Source organism: Spinacia oleracea, chromosome 6 (genome assembly GCF_020520425.1).
Source record: "Spinacia oleracea cultivar Varoflay chromosome 6, BTI_SOV_V1, whole genome shotgun sequence".
NCBI lineage: Eukaryota > Viridiplantae > Streptophyta > Magnoliopsida > Caryophyllales > Amaranthaceae > Spinacia > Spinacia oleracea.
Genome location: NC_079492.1, coordinates 135481067 through 135501713, shown reverse-complemented (window position 1 = coordinate 135501713; position 20647 = coordinate 135481067). Strand labels below are relative to the sequence as shown.

At 35.4% G+C, this 20647-nt stretch overlaps 3 protein-coding genes across 10 annotated transcripts; all 3 read left to right on the top strand.

Moving 5' to 3' along the window:
• Positions 1-946: 946 nt before the first annotated feature.
• On the top strand, positions 947-2891 carry LOC130463880 (protein NOI4-like). 3 transcript variants are annotated; one of them, XM_056833160.1, is made up of 3 exons: positions 947-1067; positions 2007-2267; positions 2480-2891. In XM_056833160.1, exons 1-3 carry the CDS (start codon positions 1062-1064, stop codon positions 2507-2509), a joined length of 297 nt encoding a protein of 98 aa, XP_056689138.1. In that variant the 5' UTR covers positions 947-1061; the 3' UTR covers positions 2510-2891. The 3 variants fall into 3 exon arrangements, with proteins under 3 accessions (XP_056689138.1, XP_056689139.1, XP_056689137.1); XM_056833161.1 differs by having other exon boundaries at positions 972-1067; positions 2010-2267; XM_056833159.1 differs by lacking the exon at positions 947-1067 and adding an exon at positions 1096-1911 and having other exon boundaries at positions 2010-2267.
• A 2494-nt stretch (positions 2892-5385) lies between these two features.
• Positions 5386-14449, top strand: LOC110799388 (uncharacterized). 3 transcript variants are annotated; one of them, XM_022004644.2, is made up of 6 exons: positions 5386-5786; positions 7340-7451; positions 10186-10278; positions 10835-11035; positions 13264-13483; positions 13611-14449. In XM_022004644.2, the coding sequence occupies exons 1-5, from the start codon at positions 5488-5490 to the stop codon at positions 13471-13473; spliced, it is 915 nt and encodes a 304-aa protein (XP_021860336.1). In that variant the 5' UTR covers positions 5386-5487; the 3' UTR covers positions 13474-13483; positions 13611-14449. The 3 variants fall into 3 exon arrangements, with proteins under 3 accessions (XP_021860336.1, XP_056689393.1, XP_021860337.1); XM_022004645.2 differs by having other exon boundaries at positions 5394-5684; XM_056833415.1 differs by lacking the exons at positions 13264-13483; positions 13611-14449 and adding an exon at positions 12239-13237 and having other exon boundaries at positions 5391-5786.
• Positions 14450-16071: 1622 nt separating this feature from the next.
• Positions 16072-20148, top strand: LOC110799399 (uncharacterized). Of its 4 annotated transcripts, none has more exons than XM_056833416.1 (8): positions 16072-16310; positions 17963-18045; positions 18136-18255; positions 18371-18449; positions 18890-18976; positions 19229-19291; positions 19604-19691; positions 19809-20148. In XM_056833416.1, the coding sequence occupies exons 2-7, from the start codon at positions 17972-17974 to the stop codon at positions 19679-19681; spliced, it is 501 nt and encodes a 166-aa protein (XP_056689394.1). In that variant the 5' UTR covers positions 16072-16310; positions 17963-17971; the 3' UTR covers positions 19682-19691; positions 19809-20148. The 4 variants fall into 4 exon arrangements, with proteins under 4 accessions (XP_056689394.1, XP_021860351.1, XP_021860353.1 ...); XM_022004660.2 differs by having other exon boundaries at positions 16075-16310; positions 17960-18045; XM_022004659.2 differs by having other exon boundaries at positions 17960-18045; positions 19604-20148.
• Positions 20149-20647: the final 499 nt, after the last annotated feature.

Sequence of the window (20647 nt, the reverse complement as noted above, 5' to 3'; positions counted from 1 at the left end):
CCTTAATATAACGATTTGGCTAAATTATTACCAAAATTCATTTTTAGCAAACAATAATTATGTGGAATATATTATTATAAACAAATATTTTTTCCCATATATGAATCGTAAACAATAAGGATAGAAAATAAATTAAAAATATAAAGTAGAGAATTTAGGATTTTTTTTTGACGGGAAAATTTTGCACCAGGAAGTGAAGCGTGTCACTCCTGATGTATGTTATAGTATAATGTACTCCCTCTGTTCCATAATGTTCCTCATGTTTACTATTCATATGGTCAAAGTTTAAAAACTTTGACCGTAATTAATATTATGATTAAGAGTATAAATGTTAACTTGTGGATATCATTGGATTCGTTTCAATATAAATTTTATAAATATAAATTTTTTATAATTTTTACTAATACGAAATTAAAATTATTAACAGTCTGCATTGGAGACCGCGCATAATGGAAAAGTGAAGAACATTATGGAACGGAGGGAGTAATAGATAATAGATTACAATATAGAAAGGAGGTAATCTAAATGATATTTACTAAAATTATCAAATATAAAAAAACTAAGAAAAAATTATAGGAAAAAAAAAGTAATTAGCCAAATAAATATTATTGTGTATGTATTTTTAAAAACACAAGCATGCATTGCGTGCATAGAAATCTAGTACTCCGTATGTAATATCGGAGCATGTCAGTTGATAATGCCCCAAATAAAGAAAAATTATTAGGAGCAAAATTAAGAAAGACGATTTACGCTTGCACAGAGCACTAGTAATAAATAATTACTGAAGTATAACTTATAAATCATATCGACCAAGGTTAAATTTAAACAAAGTTGCCATTCTATTCTTAACATTAGTTAAAGAAAACTTACACGGTATTACCTGTAAATTACACCCAATGTCTTTCTGTATCATAATCTAATTGTTATTATTATTATTATTGTTGTTGTTTTTTGTTTGTTAATTTTATGTTTTCATTTTTAATTGATTGATTGCCCTCAATCTATTTACATCTTCTATCTTCCTCTTGTTCAATTCTTGATATTTCCTGCGATCATATTTGATGCCGGTAAGCCTAGTTTGCTTGTTTATATCATGCATGCATCTAATCTATGTATGATTGATTTAACATTTTTGATAAATGTTGGTGTTAAGATGTTCATTACTTATGTATAAACATTTTACATTTTTTTTGTTTATTTCATTTGATTGTTGTCATGTAAAACCTTTCAATTATATATGCCTCTCGAGAGGAGAAAATTAAAGGGGTCAGTGAAAAAATTAGATCGTTATTATTTTATTAAAAAGTAGGTATATGTTCTTATTCGGTTATTCGAAATCCGAGAATGAGCAATATGAGCTCGAGAAGTTATGAAGATATATCGATTGATGCAACATAATTAACCACAATTATTGATCAACTTCCATTTTAATTAAAGATTACCAAACTATGACCAATAAAAAGGGCAATAAACTACTAAATTCAAATAATTTACTTTTTAGCACGGTCCACATAATGATTATGTTGATATAGAAGTTCAAGGGACAACGAACTAATCAATGTCTTCTATCATTGATGAAATATGATAGTATGAATGTAAATAACATCAATGAAGAGTCATGCAATGTTTTGGTTTGTTTTAAAGTAAAATTAGGATTTTAAAGATAAACAATTTTTTTTTTTTTTTAAAAAAAAACATAGAAAATCAAGGAGTTGTTTTAAAATATCACTCTATTACAGATATGTTAATTGGTGGTTGTATATACGGTTAGCTAATTGTTTAAGTGTTTATAGGATTGATTCACTACTTTTCATACTTTCGTTTATGGATGTCAACTAGCTTAGTTTATAAAGTGTTAATGCGGTTGTACCTATGTAAGCGATGGAATATGGAAGGGTTGTGATGTATAAGGTGATATTCTCTATTACAATAATTATGGTTATCGTTATCGTTTTGGCTAATAAAAATTTTATACTATACTTTTGCTATGAAATTTGTTCAAACAGCAGGCTGCCAATAATAATGCAAGAGGTAGACCATTACCTAAGTTTGGAGAATGGGATGTAAATAATCCTGCATCTGCAGAGGGTTTTACGGTAATCTTCAACAAAGCAAGAGATCAAAAGAAAACCAATGGAACTGCCGTGGGTGGATTAAAAGGTGCTCAAAGATTTAATCAGAACACTAATCATGTCAATAACCAACCTAAGCAAGCTCATGATCAAAAGGAGAACTTTAAAAAGCCCGATAATCAAGAAAGAGAATCGGTATTCTATCTACATTTATTAAACTGTTAATTTAATATTACATTTTTCGTCCCACAAAGATTCCCTTAAATGCCAAAAAAGTAATTTTACTTTAAGGGGAAGACTAAAAAGAAAGTCGATCCAATTTTTTAGGGACGAAAGAAGTAGTTATTATAATTTTATATTAATAGATTTACCTAGAACTAATTTGATTTATAATTCTTTTAATGCAGAAAAAGTGGCTATGTTGTTTCTCTTGCTAAGTGAAGCTTTTGCACATGTACACAATATGGATGATGTAGCAAATGGTGGTTTTGGCATCTTGATGTTCCTGTATGGATAAAGAAGTACAACAAAGTAATTAAATATTTGTAAACCAAGGTAGCTTGGTCTAGTGGTAGGAAGTTTACCTTGATCGAGAGGTCATCAGTTCAAATCCTACAATTATGGTCTTTGGGAGTACGTATGTATGTTGCTCCCCTTCTCAAAGACTTGACCTGTGTAACTAGGTTGGATAATTAAATCCGTGATGAGTTTTACTCTTGTTGGATCTTTCTCGTTATCTTTAAAAACAATTACACATATGTAACTTGAGGGCAATTATCTTAATTCAATCATTTATCAATAATGTTATATCTTTTTATGTCAAAACTAGTTTATTTATTGCTTCAACAAATTATTAGGGAAGAGAAATGTGGTTGTAAAATATTATTCAAGCAGCTTGTAGGTCGTTCATGTGGACTGGTGCTACAAGTGTGTCTAAGAGAGACATGGTGCATGGTTGGGTTAGGTATGTTTTCCTAAGTATGTTGATGGGCTAAACATCACCTATGCAATGTGTTCAATTGTGTAATAAGGTTGTTGTTTGTAAGCTTATGTGGTGTGTTGCCCAAAAGAAAGATAAAGTGTTGGTGAAATAGAATCATGTTTAGTATGTGAAAGATGGGAATCTTACCACTAAGACTATACCACCTCAAGCACTGTGAGCGGTGAGAAAAATCCTTAGTGCTAGATATTACTTGCATAGCTTTACTGGTGGAGCTGAAATTATCTGATGTTAAGTTTTCTATCAATAAATTTACGGATATTTCATGAAATACCCCCGAGTTTTGCCTTAATTCACCAAATGCCCATCAAGTTTCAATAATTCACCAAATACCCCTCACAAATGACTTAATACCCTAAATACCCCTCCATGACGTCATCATCCTCATAATCAACCAATTATGAGCTAATTACCCGCCTAATCCCTAATTAACCCCCCTAAGTCCTAATTACCCACCCAATTCCCATTAACCCACCCATTTACCCATTAACCCACCCATTTCTTTTTCTTTTCTCTCTCCCTTCCCTTCTTCCATTAACCCACCTTCCTTCTTCACTGAACTTTCTCTCTCCCCCTTCCTTCTTCCATTAAATGGTTATGATACAACTACGAAAGAGTAGGCACAGAAATGGAGGCGGCGACTGCTCTCACTGTTCCCACTATGGTTGGTTTCTCTTCGTCATCGTCCACATCCTCATTTTCCGGCAACAGTGGGCTCTTCCTCCACCGCCGTTTCCACCTACCGAAGAACAATATCAAAGTCAAGTCATCGACGACATTCTCTATTCGAGCCACCCCTTTCTCTTCCTCACCATCATCACACACAACCACCGACATCGAGGAAGAAGGTGAGGGGGAACACGGAAACGTGCGTGGGTAAGTTTGGGCGAGCGTCGGCAGATGGACTGGGTTAGCGCCAGCGGCGCGCGGCCAGCTAACCCGGATCTACATCAGGTGGGCGAGTCGATGCCCTCTCTCCTCCTTCCTTCCTTCTCCCTCTGCTCGCCGCCCTCCTTCTCTTTCTGTCACTCTCCCCTTCCCCTGAATATTATGGCCGGAATATTGAAGTTTGGGTCCGATTATAGTGGTGGCGACTGAGGTTTTCTTTTGATTTGAAACTTCAATTTGATTTCTGCAATGGCGGTTAAGACATGATTTTAAGGGCTGTTGAAACTTCAATTTTGAATTGAAGAACTTGCGATGTATCGAACTAGTAAAATGAATTTCTGGGAATGTTTTAGGGGTTTCGATTTCTGCAATGGCGAGGGTATGACGAGGGTGTGGCGGTGGTTGCGGAGGAAAGGGACAACATTTGGAGGAAAATTCAGGGAAGAAAGAAGGGGGGGAGAGGAAAGAAAAAAAAGGAAAAGGGAAAAAAAAGGGTTAATGGGAAATACGCATGGGTGGGTTAATGGGTTAAAAAGTGGGTTAATGGGTTAATTGCGTTGATTAAGAGTTGATGACGTCATCAAGGGGTATTTGGGGTATTAAGTCATTTGTGAGGGGTATTTGGTGAATTATTGAAACTTGATGGGCATTTGGTGAATTAAGACAAAATTCGGGGGTATTTCATGAAATATCCGATAAATTTATCATGGTTTGCGTGGTAATATATGCAAACGGTAGGGTGGAAGAGTGATAATCCAACTCAACTTAAATGCATCTTTATTGTTTGGTGATTTTTTTTTAATAACATTATGACATTATTTTCCGGTAATTTTTACCCGAAAAAAATTTGGGTTGTAATTTAAAATGGATATATAAATTTAAGTTGTAATTAACAAAAAAAATAGATTTGTGAGGTTGTAATTGGCAAATAGACAACTTTATTATGTGAAGTATTTGACAAATTTTCCTAAATAAATACAAATTACAAAGTACTCCCTCCGTCCCGGAATACTCGACCCGGTTTGACCGGCACAGAGTTTAAGGGACTTGAATTGACTTATTTAATTTAATAGGTAGTAATTGATAGTGGGGTATTATTTTAATGTAGTTAGTAGGAGGTGGGTTAAGAGGTGGGGTTGGGGAGAGTAGGGGTTGAATTTTTTATTACTTTTTGTATGGAATAGGGGGTAGGTGGGTTAATAGGGGTGGAGTGAGAAATAATATAATATTGTTAGAATATTTCCATTTTTAGAAACAGGTCAAGTATTAAGGGACGGCCCGATAAGAAAAACAGGTCAAGTATTCCGGGACGGAGGGAGTACTAAATAAATTATAGACAAAATAAGTCGAATCAGATGACAGAGAAAAAGTCAAAACCATATTTTTTTAAGAAGAGTATGAGAAACCAAACTACGTGGACCTTCGTATCACCACTCACTACTCATCTCTTCACTGCTTCTCCATTATTTTCATCACTTCACAAAAACAACCCCATGGAAACCAGAAAACTCCCCGCCAAAAATAAAAATGGAGTTGCTGTTTCTTTTAGGTTCCATCATCTGGAATACTGTCATCTCTTTGGCTCTCTCTCTCCTCCTCCCCTTCCGCCTCCTTCTCCGTTGGCTGTTACCCTCCGACGACGACGGCGGCCTCACTCTTTACGAAGGAGTTGTTTGGCACGAACGCCGCCGCCCTGTCCACCACTCCTTCCAGTATAATGTTCGGTATGCGCTCATTGATCTCGATTGCTCTCCTCTTTCCTCATCGTCTTCCAACCATTTCTCAGCTGATGAGGCTCGGCAGATTGCTGAGACTTCTGGACCTGTGTATGTCAATTTTTCAATTCAATTTGGAGTTCAATATGGTTATATATATTTTGAATACTTTCATGCAAAATGTTGGTGTGATTCTTGCTGGATTTCGCTTTGGAAAATTTTAGTGTTTAAATAAATTATCTTATTGGATGTTGTCCCTGGGTTTTGTTGGTTTGTAAAATTAGTACTCCCTCCCTCGAGAGCGGAGAGGCATCTCAAAAATGCGTTTCCAAACCCATATCCGAAGGTTAGGCGGTAATTTCGTTATTATTTAAAAAACTTTTGAGTGCCATATTTGAGAAATGAACATCATTTTTTAGCTTTTGAGTACCATTTTTTAGCTTTTGAGTACCATTTCTTAACTTATGAGTACCATATTTGAACTTATTTTGGTCTTGTATTTTTGTCAAAACATACTTCGTATATGATATTGGAATATAGTTCCTCCCCTCCTTCCACCATTGATTGTTGTTAGGCTTTTGAAATTAATTGTTACAGTGCATTGATTCTACTTTGGTATCTTTCATCTTGACACTCTGATGGAAAAAGTGGGTATTGTCAAATAGTTCTTGTGATCATGCTGATATATCTCCCTTTTGCCCTTTTCTGTTATGGCAAGCTCTTGGTTTCCTGGATCAGCTAGTTGTTGGATCTGAATTTCAGTGAGTTCAGCTAGGTTCTTTTGTATCAGTCACCCCTAAATCACCTCCTTCAACATTCATTTACTTGAATAAGAAATTCCGGTTTTTGCATCACACAGTACATTTTGTATTTTGCACCTGTTATATTTGTGTCCTGCACATTCTTCACCACATCTTTAAATTGAGGAGATGTACAGATTAGACACCACAGGTTAAAGAATTTAGATGGTCTTTTATTGATGCTATGTAGGATAGACTTTAATCATAACTGCACAATGATCAAAGTCACCCTCGAGTAAGAAACAAACCTCAGCAGTTGGGAAAAGATCTTTCCAAGCCTCGTTTGCTATGACTCTATCCAAGTTGCAGTTTACACTTCTTCCATCTCCTCACTTGTTGATCCAAGTGAAGAATCACCCTGACTGCTTTATGTCACTAGCAGCACAGTGATCCATGCACTCTCTAAATGGAGCAACTTCAGTTAGCCTGATAGGCTGACCCACTCTCTCATCCATGTTCAAAACAGTGTTGAAGTCCCCCATTATGGACCAATTAGTCAGTTGTAATATCAGCTATATCACATAAGTCAGCTCAAAGAGCTCCCCTATCCTTCCCTTCATTGAAACCATAAATAAACGTGCAGTTGTTTTGGATGTTTTAGCTTCAGCTTTAGTATGTATGCAAATTGCACCGTGTTAGTCTACTAATTTCGATTCAATTTGGATAGTGTGGCTAGGATTTAAGAGTGACATTGTTTATCAGCAAAGGTGATGTCTCTTTTTCATTGTGTAGTATGTCAGCTGTGATAGGAAGAATATGCCATCAATTTCTTTTCAAGACATCATTTTAGAACTATCTGACAAGTGACAATATCTATCCTTATATATGTATAATTTTCTGAAACGCGGTGCCTTTATTTTGCAGTTCTCTCTTGACAATACCGCCTAGCGTGGGATATGAACAAAATCCATTGAGTTTATACTACTGCTATGAGCTAGAAGACTCTACTGCCAGTTTGAAGAAGTGTATTGCTGAGGTAATTTGATAATTTCAAAGAATACATGCAATCTAAGTTATGGAGAGGTTACTTTACAAAATTGATTCGTAGTAGATAGCGGATTCCATTTGGTTATGGAATTGTCTTTCTTGGTTAGAATTTTCAATTGGAAATTTGGGACCATGTGTTACAATCACTCATGCACAACTAAGTGAAAACATATTTCATGTGCTTGAGAGCTTGAGAGAAACTTCCGTAGCTTTCACTTCTTAACAACTAGTGCTAAGTTAGACATGACTAGAGAATCATTCTATTTTACACACATCATACTAATATCTATATCACTAGGTGCAAAAGTTAATCATCAACTCCCTTGTTATTGGGCCACCACCTTCTGGCACTCAGTGATGACTGATGAGACCATTTCATGTGGTTGCAGAGGGAAACTTGAGTTAGCTGCTAGTGCCTAACTGCGTCCTTAGTCCTTACTACGTTATAATTTTGGGCAAAATGCTCAATATTTTCATCATACTAAGAAAAAAAGTGAGATGATAATATACTGCAACGGTGGAATTATCAAAGCATTAGTCATTAAACGTCATGGCATTTAACACAGTTTTCACTCAAACGACACCAAACATCACTGGATTTAAAGATTCATCAGGAAGACAGGGGAAAATTCACCGTTAACTGTAGAAAATTTAGTAAATTTAGGGGTTTGGGGTGCGGGTGTAGTGACATATAGAGAACGTGTTGGAATCTCATTGACTTTGGGTTTTAGGAGAGGGGGTCGTCAATTCTAACTCTAACTCTTCCCCTTTCAACACATTCTGTTGTAGGTTGCAAATTATTGCCATCTTTAGCCATAATCTCTCCTAGACATGATAATGGCATGTGGATAGTAGAAGCTACCTAACTTAAAATGAACTTTTCTCTTCTTGGTACAACGTCAAGTCGTCAACTTTAGTGATTGGTGTAAATATTCATTGGAATGTGGATGTAACAATGAATTTTACAATATATGAGATCCATAGGATGCTTTGTAGGTTAATACTAATGGTTTAATGTCAGATATTAAATCTTAAGTTAGGAATACAAAAGATATGTGAGAAGTGTATGTGGTTGTTAGCAGAAAAGACAAAACGTTCATCCTCTTCCATGGATCTGTTCTTAGCAAAATGACGTGGTCTATTATATAGAAGTTTGAAACTTTCCTAAGCATATTTTCTGTGCAGTTGTGGTTCTAAGAAAAGATGTATTCATAATTATTAGGATATTGGCACGCGCTTCCAATGTGTTTACGCTGGGGTTTGGGTGGTGCTGATGCTACATGTCTTTCTATAGTCCCTGGAGATGTTGGAGTGTGGGATATATTCCTATATTCTAAGTAAAGTGAAGATTAAATATTGCATTTCTTGAGCTGAATGGTTTCCACTAAAATGTTGTGATTTTTGACCCTCACCTTAGTAATGCTAAGCTTTATGAAGATGTTGGTCATTTATAAGAGATGAGTGACCTTTTTTTGGTAAGCCTTCATAATTTATTCAGTTATTAGGCTATTGGTTTTTGTCAATTGGAAACAACCTCTCTGCAATCGCAGGGGTAAGGTTGCGTACGTCCGACCCCCCCTTACCCCGCTTCTTTCGGGAGCCTCTTTGAGGCAATGGGGTAATGATAATAATGATTAGGCTATTGGGTTTTCTTGTATGGTTGCTGCTGCTAATGTAGGTACTGAATTAATGACACTATTCATCATCGATAAATGGAAGCAGAGGAATGCTTGTGCACAAAGCCTTGGTTTTTATATTAGGATCACCAAATCTTTCATTTGGATTTTACTGTCATTTCATTCGCTCCAACCTCTTCTAATTTACAATCAAAAGTAAAACGCTGCGAGACCGTATAGTGGAATGAGGAGGTTAGAAGTACTTTGGGGAATCAATGAGGCCGAGCCAAAAAGAGTATATGTACATCCATTGGGACAATAGGTATTCAAGGAGAGAGATATAGGAGTATATAAAGAGGTAAATGGAAGGTAGCCTTATACTCAACCAAAAATTGTAAGGATAGTTAAAATGTATGACAATCAAGTATCGTTCAGAATAATAACTCTTAACATGTGGTATTCAGACTTGAATCTTGGACGAAGATGCTAATGAAGAATACACATGCAAAATACTCAGGAATCAGGAGAAAGAGTTTTATTTAAGATTTATAGATATGTTATACCATTTGTTGATCGGTAATAGAGGTTTTAAGTGAGATTTTTTAGGCAAGGATACTCTAAAGTTAATCTAGTAGAATGCTAAAAATTTGAAAGTTAAGTATAGTGATTTTTTTTTTCTAGTGTTTTGTTAAGTTTAAAGTTTAAATTATCTTGAGAATCCAAAATACTTTTGTAAATAGACGCAGGAACATTATCCCTTAATTTGAAGAGATTCATCCCAAAAGAGAGGAGATAAGCATTAGTTGAGCTTCTTCATGGATGGTGTTTGGAAGACCTATGTCACCTTCATGGGTGGTACTGGGTGAATATTTTGGCTCGTGCAAGCATATAAAAGAAACTCTGAAACAATTAGTGGTTTGAAAAAGCTTGGAAGTCTTTTGAAGTGATTCCAAAGTAATAGTTTTGCTGATGAAATATTATTTGAAGTATTCAAGTTCCTTATGCATTATTCTTGAATATTCTTTACCATATTTAATATTCAATTGTCTTTGTGATGTTGAGTTGTTTACAGATGTGATATTTTTCTTGTATTTTGTTTTTGTCTAGGTAACCAATACACCATGGGGAGAAAGAGTTACATTTGTTTTCGATCCAAGCTCTGACGTGGTGGCTAAAGCACTACATGTTAGTCCTTTCATGGTATGATATTAGAAATCTAATTTTCCCGCCTTCTTTCTTAAATCTTTAGTTTGAGGCTTATATGGAATCATGTAAACATATAACCAGTGCTCCCTGTTAGGTTATAGTCATTGTCTTCCAATCTTTTGATGTATTTCAAACAGACTATGTGCCCTACTCTTGAAATCATAAGTAATTAGAATAGAGGGATCACTAGCTCCTATTACGAGTCAAGTAGCCGATGCATAGGGTCCCAATAAGATTTTGGTAGTCTGGCATCAAATTTGAAAATATTATCCCTAACTCCCTAGGACTAAGTTTACTTACTACATTTTGTGTCCCAAAAAGGCCAAAATTATCTTCCACATAGGGAGTAGTTTAATTACTGTAAGAAATACACAAGTTTTAGCTGTTGTGTCTATGCATATGCAGACGATTCTGTGCTCATGGTAACTCATCAAGCAGTAAACAGTAGCTATTCTACTCAACTTCTTCAAATACATATCCTAAACTATTTTTTGTCAGAATGTCAGTTACCTCATTCCAGATCTGAGATCAAAATGACTCTTTTCTGCAGGACATGCAAGGGAGTTGGAAAATGAAGGCAACAGCACCCGGAAGAGATCTGTCAGTTGTTATTTCAGTTCAGCATCCGGATCTTGGTGAACATTTCTGCGCTGTATTAAGAGCGCAGAGAGTGAGTTCCTCAAATGCTCCAGATCAAATGTTCTTCTTCTGGTTGATGCCGCACAAAGTTGCAGTTTGGATATATTGGCATGTAAGTGATACTTTTCCAAAGAAAGTAACATTGTTTTTTCTGAGCTTGTACAATCTGATCCTATTGTTTACACTTTTTAAGGATAATATTTGCATTACAATTTATTTTCTGCAAGCAACTCTTCAAATAGTAGCGATCCAGTCATTATTTACTTGGCCTGTGTAAGAAGTATGTTGCATAGTGTTAAATTTTGATCTCAGAATTAGATAAATTCAACCTTCCTTATCTCTTTGAGAATCATTTGCATGAATAACTTTCAGATCAAATTAGCCGTCTGACCTATTCGGTAGAAAATTACTGGAGCTTTGGTTTAGTGGTTGATTGGGCTGGGATTTTTATCAAGCTATAGAATGGGATTTAGCTTAGCTTTCTATCTATTGAAAGCCAATTTGGATGTGCTTTCCTGAAACAAGGAAAATATTTTCTTGGAGCAGCTTACTTTTCTCATAATACATTTAAAATGTGTGCCTCGACTCACCTTATCTAAAAAGCTTGACGAGCACAATTGAAATTAGTTCCTTGCTGAGCTTTCCCTTTTCTACTACTAATTGAATTGCTGCTATTTCTCTAACCTTATTTTAAACTTAGATCCCTTCCGTGTGGAACTTATTGTTACTAAATGTTGTTGAGATCGAAACTCCCAGAAGGAGTTAGCATTACTTGATTCTGAAACCAAATGTCAGTCTGGCAGACATTAACATTTATAAACTTGTGCTAAATATGCTTTTATATGGGAGAGCATGAAAGAAAGCCTGGGACATACCTAGGTCGAGTCAAGTGTCAGTGTCAACCACCTTCCATCTCAGCAGCCTAACTGCAGTAGGAAGCCTGTCCAATACAACTAAGCAGAAAATATAAATGCTCTTAGGTGAAGCCTTTTTGTTACACACCACTCTCCTCCATGAAACTTTTAGGGAAATCTCCCTTTAAGTGATGGTACATCAGCTTAGTAGAATAAACTCCATTTCTTAACCACCAGTGGCTTCTACTGCTCTACATACTTTGAGCACTCAAAAAAGTAAAACAGTAGACATAGGCTTAGAATTAAACCATGCTCCAACTTCTTTGTTTTCAAGAAATAGCTATTAATCCACATCCACCTAGCGCAAAGTCCATCTTTTTATTATTCATTTCCTACAGTAGCTTAGTTACAGAAGCCCTATTCCAAGATTATCATATCCATGACATTTAACCCACTGGCAGATTTTGGCATACAGAACAAGTTCGAAACAACTAGAGCCTTTCTAGAGGGGTTAGCACTGCCTGCACTGAGCTACTCTCGGATCTTTTCTGGAAGAACAAAGAGCCGACGCCACCATCTAGCTAAAAAGAATAATTTTAACTGGCTGCAATATTCGAGCATAAGACAACTGTCTAGCATCCCAGGACCTAATTCTAGCAATAACCCGGATTTGCACTGATTATACCCCAACTTTTTAGTGGAGAGAGGAACTCCCAAGTATCTAAATGGAGAATCTCCAATATGTATATATGACATCTGCAACATTCTGTCAATCCTGCATCCATGATGTTGTAGTGAGGTGACAAGGGACTCAATGAGAGACACTAAGGTTTCAAATCCTCAGTTATGGTAGGTTTTAGCAACTTTTAGTTTAAAAGATTACAACTACTCGAAGCACCCTTCTTAGAATTCTTATTTCTGAGTGATTTCCAAATATTTTACTTGTTAGTTCATTGTCTCTTTGGAGGTTTTCCCAAGTCTTTATGCCACATAATACAGAAGTATTCCGGTAGTGGTAATGCCTGTAATATATACAGATGCATCAGTTTTTAATGAACCAGAATTCAGTGGCGACTTGGCGTGTTGTTCAGTTGATCATTTAGTTTACTGGCTGAACCAAAGGTAATGATGCGAACTTTTAGAGAAATTAGCTGCTTCTAAAATACAAGCTGCTGACATCTCCAGTAATTTTCTTTGGTTATAGACTTACAGTATCACTATCACACATATCTGGTGCTCTCTAGTTCTTGAAATCTTGCTCCAGTTCACAAATGCTCTGTTAAATTATACTTTTTTGTAATATGATCACATTTTTGGTTACTAAAGCTTATGAATTACACATACAGTGGCCATCTGTTTTATAAGCTCATTAAGAACATTCAGGTGAAAAATAAAAGAATTTGACCAGGACCATACTGCAAAGCATGCTCTCGTGTGTATATCATAACAATTGTTTTGTTTTTCCTTTTCTCTCTTCATGTGCTAGGCTCTTAAGCTTTGGTGGAAAAGCGTTTCATTCGTTCAACATCCTAGGTATAGTTATCCAGCATATAGAGAGGAAGCTGTATCACTGGACAAAAAGTTAAATTGCTGTAAAGCAGGGGTTTATGGAACAAGTGGTGTGTGTCTAAGGGAGGACAAGGATGTAGTAGGTCATCAGTTTAGTTGGACCGACGCAAAATGGCCTTGGTCATGACTGCTACAAGGTACCACATTCTATCTTCACTGTATCATTTGTATAAGTGTAGAAGTTGAGTAGCCCTGAACAGGAGATGATATTTTTATTTACATTTGAAGTTTAATCATATTAATTCGTGTGATGCAATGATGTAGATGGTGGGTAGACGAAGCAACTATCCTCAAACCTCTCTAGCTGTGAAACTTTGTGCTACGGCCGAAAAGAATCTAGACCCTCACAGAGTCACGGGCATTCGTCAGACACCACTGAACAACATTTCAAACATATGCTCCTTCAAAAAATTTATGACACATGTATAGAGGTATGACAGTATGAGCATAGTCATGTTTATTATATTTACTCTGTTTCGCTAAAATTGCAACACTTGCAATTTGCACAATACTTTTGGCAAGAGCAGATAAATATGATTGAAGTAAATGAGTTAAATTGTAAAAGTTACCAAAGAGGTAAGTGTTGCAATTATTTTGAAACATCTGAAATAGCAAGCTTTCAATTATTTTGAAACATCCCAAATAGCAAGTGTTGCAATTTTTGTGAAATGGAGGGAGTATAATTCACCTACTCTTTCATGAATCAAATCAAAATTTCATGCAAAACCGATGAAGATCCAGATTTTCTTCATGGGGCACGGGACAAATTTGGAACATCAGTATGGAAGATGAGTTTTGCCGGGAGGTCGTATTTGGATGGGGTATTGAGTCTTATGATTTATGTTCTTTCTTTTATTTGTTTCACTCTCGAAAACTATCATTGTTTCTGGGCTATGGTAATCATGTAGTATTCCATGTGTTCTTTCTTTTCATGTACATCTCTTTTATTTGTTTCACTCTCGAAAACCATCATTGTTTATGGGCTATGGTAATCATGTAGTATTCTATGTGTTGCCCCGTATGGAGGATGGATTATTCACTGAATTTAAGCCTTAAGCAGCAGTTTATCATCTAAATAGAGACTGAAGTAACATTCTTTTGGATACTTGGTGTTTAATTGCTCTTCTAATTTGCAGTATCTCTGAGATTCTGAGAACTATCATAGCATAGTTAGATCAGGTTGGTGTTTTGGTAGGATTCTCTTGATATTCAACATCGAGTCGATAACCCCATATCAAGAAAGGGTTCAATTTTCATGGTTTCATTGATCCTTGATGTTCATTGGCTAGTATGTTTCAACTCCAGGAATGTATCAACTTCATCAAAGCACTCAGCTTTATGAATTTGACCAGACGAACTTACTAAAACTGAGTTAAACATCCATAGTTCTTGGTCAAGCAGCTTAATTTCCGTTTCTTGTCTAAGAAAGACTAATACTGAAGAATCAATGAAGTTTTGTTTATTCTTTTGGACGCTAACTTGAATTTACCATTAAACTAAACTTAAAGTTTGTGACAAGCTTTATCCACACTTTCTCTAACCTAAATTTCGAGTAACTGTTGGAATAATGTGTGACGGGTGCACATATACTATGTACATAATAATATGATACACTAATACAAATACGAGTATATTCTTAGTATTCTCTATTATAATTGATCAACCATCTTTTAGTTACATGCACGGTCAAATAACTGTTGGTGTACTGTAATGTGGTCCTATAGAAGAATAAAAAGTCATGAACACATATTATGATATGATAGAACTAGCTCCCCGAATATTAAGAGTTACCTTGAACAACTCTCCCTCCACTCAAGAGCTAACAATATAATATTCGGATATTTGCTCTTAGTTGACTCTTATTTTCTCTCTTTTTGAAGAGCTTACTCGGAGAGCCTTACCAAGAGCTTTGATGTGCATACTCTAAGCTTTAAGGCTATTTAATCGTAAAATGAGCATATTAGGCTATTAGCTTTTACACACCGACCTAAACACAAGATATTAAACGCCAGAAAGGCAACGAAAATTTTGTTTGACGACCTTCATTTGTTTTGTTTTTTTTTTGTTGAGAAAAACGACCTTCATTTGTTGAAATCACCTTGCACGTCAAAAGTTATTCTTATTTACCCAAAATGAGATATTGATATAGTGTAACTATCCGAAAAACCAAAAATTCGAAACCCGAATCAATATCTGATCCGAAAAAGTGGATACCCGAACCGATATGGTTATCGGTTTGGGCCGATCCGAAATTTGGTTATTGGATATGGTCACGGTTATCATTTTATAAATAACGGGTATCCAATAACTATCCGATAAGCCTTTTTTTCAAGTTTTTCTCAATTTAAATATTTTTTCCCAAAAGCTCATAATTCTAAATGCTAATAGTCAATGTATAATTTGAGTAAATTCTAATTTCATTAGTAATATAGTCAAAATCATGTGTTAATGTTGGTAACTAGTGTTGAATGATATTACAATAATCTAGTTATAAAGTCTATTTTTTCAATTGGATATCATAACGAGTACCCGATATTCGATCTGAAGGGATCCGAAGTACAGGTCCCCGAACTTAACAGTTCTGTTCATTGATATCAATTTTAGTCTTATTAATTATCGGTTATTCGATCCGATAATGTTATTATTAGTTCAAGTATCCGTCCCATGCTCACCCCTAATACTAGGGAACATACACAATATTAATAATTTGTATCGCGATAATGTAAGTTTCCAAATGAGGTTTGGATTTAATACTTCACTTCCAAAACCTTCCTCTTTGTAACGCTTTGGCATTTGGGACTTTCTCTCTTCTCTCAAATAATACTTGGCGAAGTCATCTCCTACCTCCCGCAATCGCATCCTCCCCCTCTTCTTAACATCCTAACAACAAAGCATTTGTAGTTGTATCTCTAGTCGGCGCCGCCTCTGCAAACCACCTCTCGTTCTCTGCTGCTGCTTTTCTCGGTATTTATCTACAAGTTTTTTGTATCGATGTTTCTGTTGATTTTATTTGTATTTTTATTGATTCATAAATGTAATTTTCTAAATTGTCAAATATATTCTCTTGGACTTTTTATTATGATTCGATTTTCTGATATCATGTGTTTCAAATTGTTAATTACATTCTGCTGGCCTGCTGGGGTTTGTTTTAGTGGTTGTTTCATCAGAAATTCTACTTGAAATTCGCATAGTACATCAATTTTCCAAACTGTGAAAACTTGTCGAATTTGCATCAATTTCCAAAAGTGAAAATTTGCCGACTATATTTCTGAAGTTTTACTTGTATATTTTGTAAGTTTTTTCTTGAAATCCCGATACTGATTCCAAGTTCAAACAATTTATTAATTTTTATCTCTATCATCTTCAACTTGCCTTACAATTCATCCATTTGATCATACCCCCCCCCCCCCCCCCCCCCCCATTCCCAAGTTTCTATATCCGACATTGTGTTCACTTGTAATTTCTATGATGAAAAACTGTGTAGAGAATCCACTGCTTGATTTAATTGTGGCTAGTGTTAGTCGTATTTAGTTTTGTTTATACGAAGTTCAACCCCAATTGGCTTAGTTCACATGTTAACAAGTGATGATGGGATTTAATCTGATCCGAAGTTCATTTATGTTTGTTTGGTTTATACAACAAAAACAAAGCCTTACTCCCAAAATAATGGGATTTAACCTGGTCCGAAGTTCATTTATGTTAGTTTAGTTTAGTTAGTTGTGTTTAGTTGCCTCAAGGAGATAGAAGAAAGTTGCATTTCTTGACTATTTTTCAGCTAAATAGCTGTGTCTTTTGCAATTTATTTTGTCAACCAAAAAGAAGTTAGTAGCAATCTGTTAATTTAATTAGGTGAACTAGTTAGTTGATTTTAAACCTGATTGCTTCAGTTGTTTGATTGGTTCGTCAGTGTGTTAAATATAGAATTTGATTCTGAATCAGGGCTTTTTTCTTCTTCCTTTGCTTCTGTTATGTTTCGTAGAATTAACACAGGTGTGATGTAAGTTACTCAAACCCTTTTGGTATGAAATAAGAGTTTAATTGGTTGAATTAATTAGTTAATTCTAACTGTACAATGTTGAACAATTTTTTTAATGTATTTTCTTTTAACTCTCTTCATGCGCCTTTTTTTTTATCCTGGAATCCTGAATCCACCCTTTGTTCTATTTGCATTAGTGTAAGTGCATTATTCTTAAAAGAAAATACGAAAAAGAGGAAAATTTTGGAGCAATTTGAAGAAATATGGGAGGAGAGTATGAGACCATGAATAATTGTTTAATGAGCAATCCTTAGAGAAATTAGTTTCACGTACCCCCTCTGTTTCATAATATATGTGTGATTTTTCAGTATGTGTTGAGTGAAATTAAAGTCAAAGACTCAAAGCTCATTATCTAAACAAGTGTCTTACATTATGAAATGGAGGGAGTAATAATTTTTTGGCAATACTTTGCCTTTTATTAAGAAATCAGATTATAACTAATGCTTTTCTTTTTAGTGATTTGAACACTTGACTGATTGCTGATAAAAAACGTTCTGCAGACTTTTCTTTCATGTTTTTTCTTCTCAAGTTAAAGTGTTGCTTAATAGCTGATTTTGCTAATACTTGTTTCTCATAGAAGGTCCACTCCATGCCAACAATGTCAGAAGACTCAGAATCCCCGGTTTTCAATAAGATGATGCTTAGTTTTCGTGAAAAGTGCAGGTATTGAACAAATGTTCCTTTTTGAATCCGTAATCTTTGAAATAGTATTTGTATCTTATTATTGTTTGTATTTTCCTGTGAAAATACAAGGTATTATACTGGTTATCCCAAGGATTTAGGCCCATCACGTGTAATCCATTTTACGTCAGAGCGTCAATTTGTCCAGGTTCTTCATCAAGGTCACCCTGTGGTTGTTGCTTTCACTATAAGGTAGTATGTTGGTCTTTTTACTCCCTTCACAAAATTTGGTTTTTGTTTCTACAATTCATTTTAGCCTTTGTACTCCCTCTAATTGGGAAACTGTGTCAAACTGTCAACTATGCAGGGGAAATTACACAAAACATCTTGACAAAGTATTAGAAGAGGCTGCAGCAGAATTTTACCCTCATGTCAAATTTATGAGAGTAGGTTTCCTATTCATTATGCTGTGTTATATTCACGGGTCTGCGTATTCTTACCTTGTCAAATTTGTGAGAGTAGGTTCACTCTTCATCATGTGAAGAATATGGATCTGCAGTTTGTCATTACTAGTTCATGTTTATGGCTAGACTTCATTGCTTTTCTCTTTGAGACGTTTTAAAATGATATCCATCTTTCTGTTTTTATGTAAGAAAGCTTGAGGCAGTACTAGAATGGGAAAGTAGCCTTTGAAATCATGGTTTGTCATGGTTTTCCCTGCTGATCGTCATGTCTCTTCTGTTTATTCTGCCAGTACTTCAGGCATATTAAAGGAGATATAAGGGATTTACATGCATTTCCCTTTAGTACAACATTACGCAGCACTTTAGGATATTTTAGTTTCACTTCTTCTATCTTTAATTTTTGGATTCTTGTGTATTTTCAGGTTGAGTGTCCAAAGTATCCAGGCTTCTGTATAACACGGCAACAGAAGGAATACCCGTTTGTTGAAATATTTCATACACCAGAGCAAGTATGTGCTCTCCTTCTATTTCTAAATGCTGTATAGTCTTCTGTGATTTTTGACAATCCTGGAAGCATCCAGTTTTAGGATCAAGCCTTCTTCAAAAAAAAATCTAAAGAAGCATGAAACACTTGTTGATTGATCTCTTTTTGGTATAAAAAGAAACAGTTTTGAAATGAATGTAGTTGACGGCACAGGGATATGTACAATTTATATATGCCATCTCCAAGACATTAAACTTTTCTCTTTCCTCTCTTGCAGGCTGCTGCCCAGGGAAAGGTCGCTGATCCAAATGTCACCAAGTACTCAGTGAAAGTCCTGCCTGTAAGAATCTGTTATCTGCCTCTAGCTTTTAATCTGTTTTATGCTGTTGTTCCTTAAAATACTCAATTGACAAAGAAATTGAGCTTTGATCTCGTTTAGGTATCTTCTTCCATGGGTTGCTACTAATTGACTAAATATTAAGCTTTCCAATGCCCAAAGTCAAATCTTTACATTCTTGCTGCTTGCTACTTAACAAATACAAACAGGAATCATATTTCTTAAGCAGTTAAGCCACTACAATATGTTATGATTAATCAATCAGGTCATGCTGCTTATCTGATATCAAATTTGTTTTATCTTATAAATTTACAGTTCAGTCATGACCTCAGTAATTATGGATTTAGAGAATTTTTCAAGCGCCACCGAATTCAAATACCTAACCAGGAGTGAGCTTAATGAGGTTATAGTTCTCTGCTCTCCAGTTCTTGTTGAGCTTCACCGTGGACTGTGAACAGCACTGTTTGTGGCGTGTTTTGGGCCTTTTGCAGTTGCTTAATTCACTGTACCATCATTGCAGGATTAGAGACCCTCGAATAATTTTTCCTGAATATTTGACCAAAACTGTCTATGGGGTGGAGAAGCTGAATTTTATTTATTGGAAAAGTACATAACACTTCCTCCTGCTACCTGAAGCTGAAATCTCGGTCTTTGCGTTGTTGCCCAGATTGGCTTTTTCATGTAATCTATCACGCAATTGTAACCTCTACTTGAAGGGAATTTAGCTGGTGAATCCTTGTGCTCTGAAAGGTGGTAGTATAATTATTAGGGTTGTATTGGGTATTATGTTTTGGCACCCTTTTTCCATATTTTTCAAGTTATCGCCGGGAATGAATTAGAAAAATGTTAATGATGCTGAACTTTATCTTGCATTTTCAAGTGGCTCTTTCAGTTTGCCTATGATACGTTGATGAAGTTGAAGTAACCATGTATATATCCTTATTTAAGAATCTGGTGTGAGGTTCACATTGAGTGATCCTTTAAACTAAATCTTTGTTCCACTTGAAAGGATTACCTATTAACGCACATAAAGAACATGATGTTTTTTCTTAACTAGTAAAAGACTCCTTTTTTAGTAACTACTATATACAAAAAGACACACCGTTGATGAATCATGTCATATGTTTGAACCCTTTAGATAATAAAAGTACAAAAACAATCCTATAAGAGGAATGTGGTGGATCTTCAGTCAGTTTCCAAAGTACAAAGGCATTCCATTCGAGCAAATTATCAAAAATTATGAGGCATTCAATAGCAATAGCATACTTCATTGTGTGCCTGGTCCTTTTTCATTGTTCAGTTAACGTTGTTGTTATCTTGGCAACCAACCGCCTTCCATTTGTGATAAAGCCGCAAGAA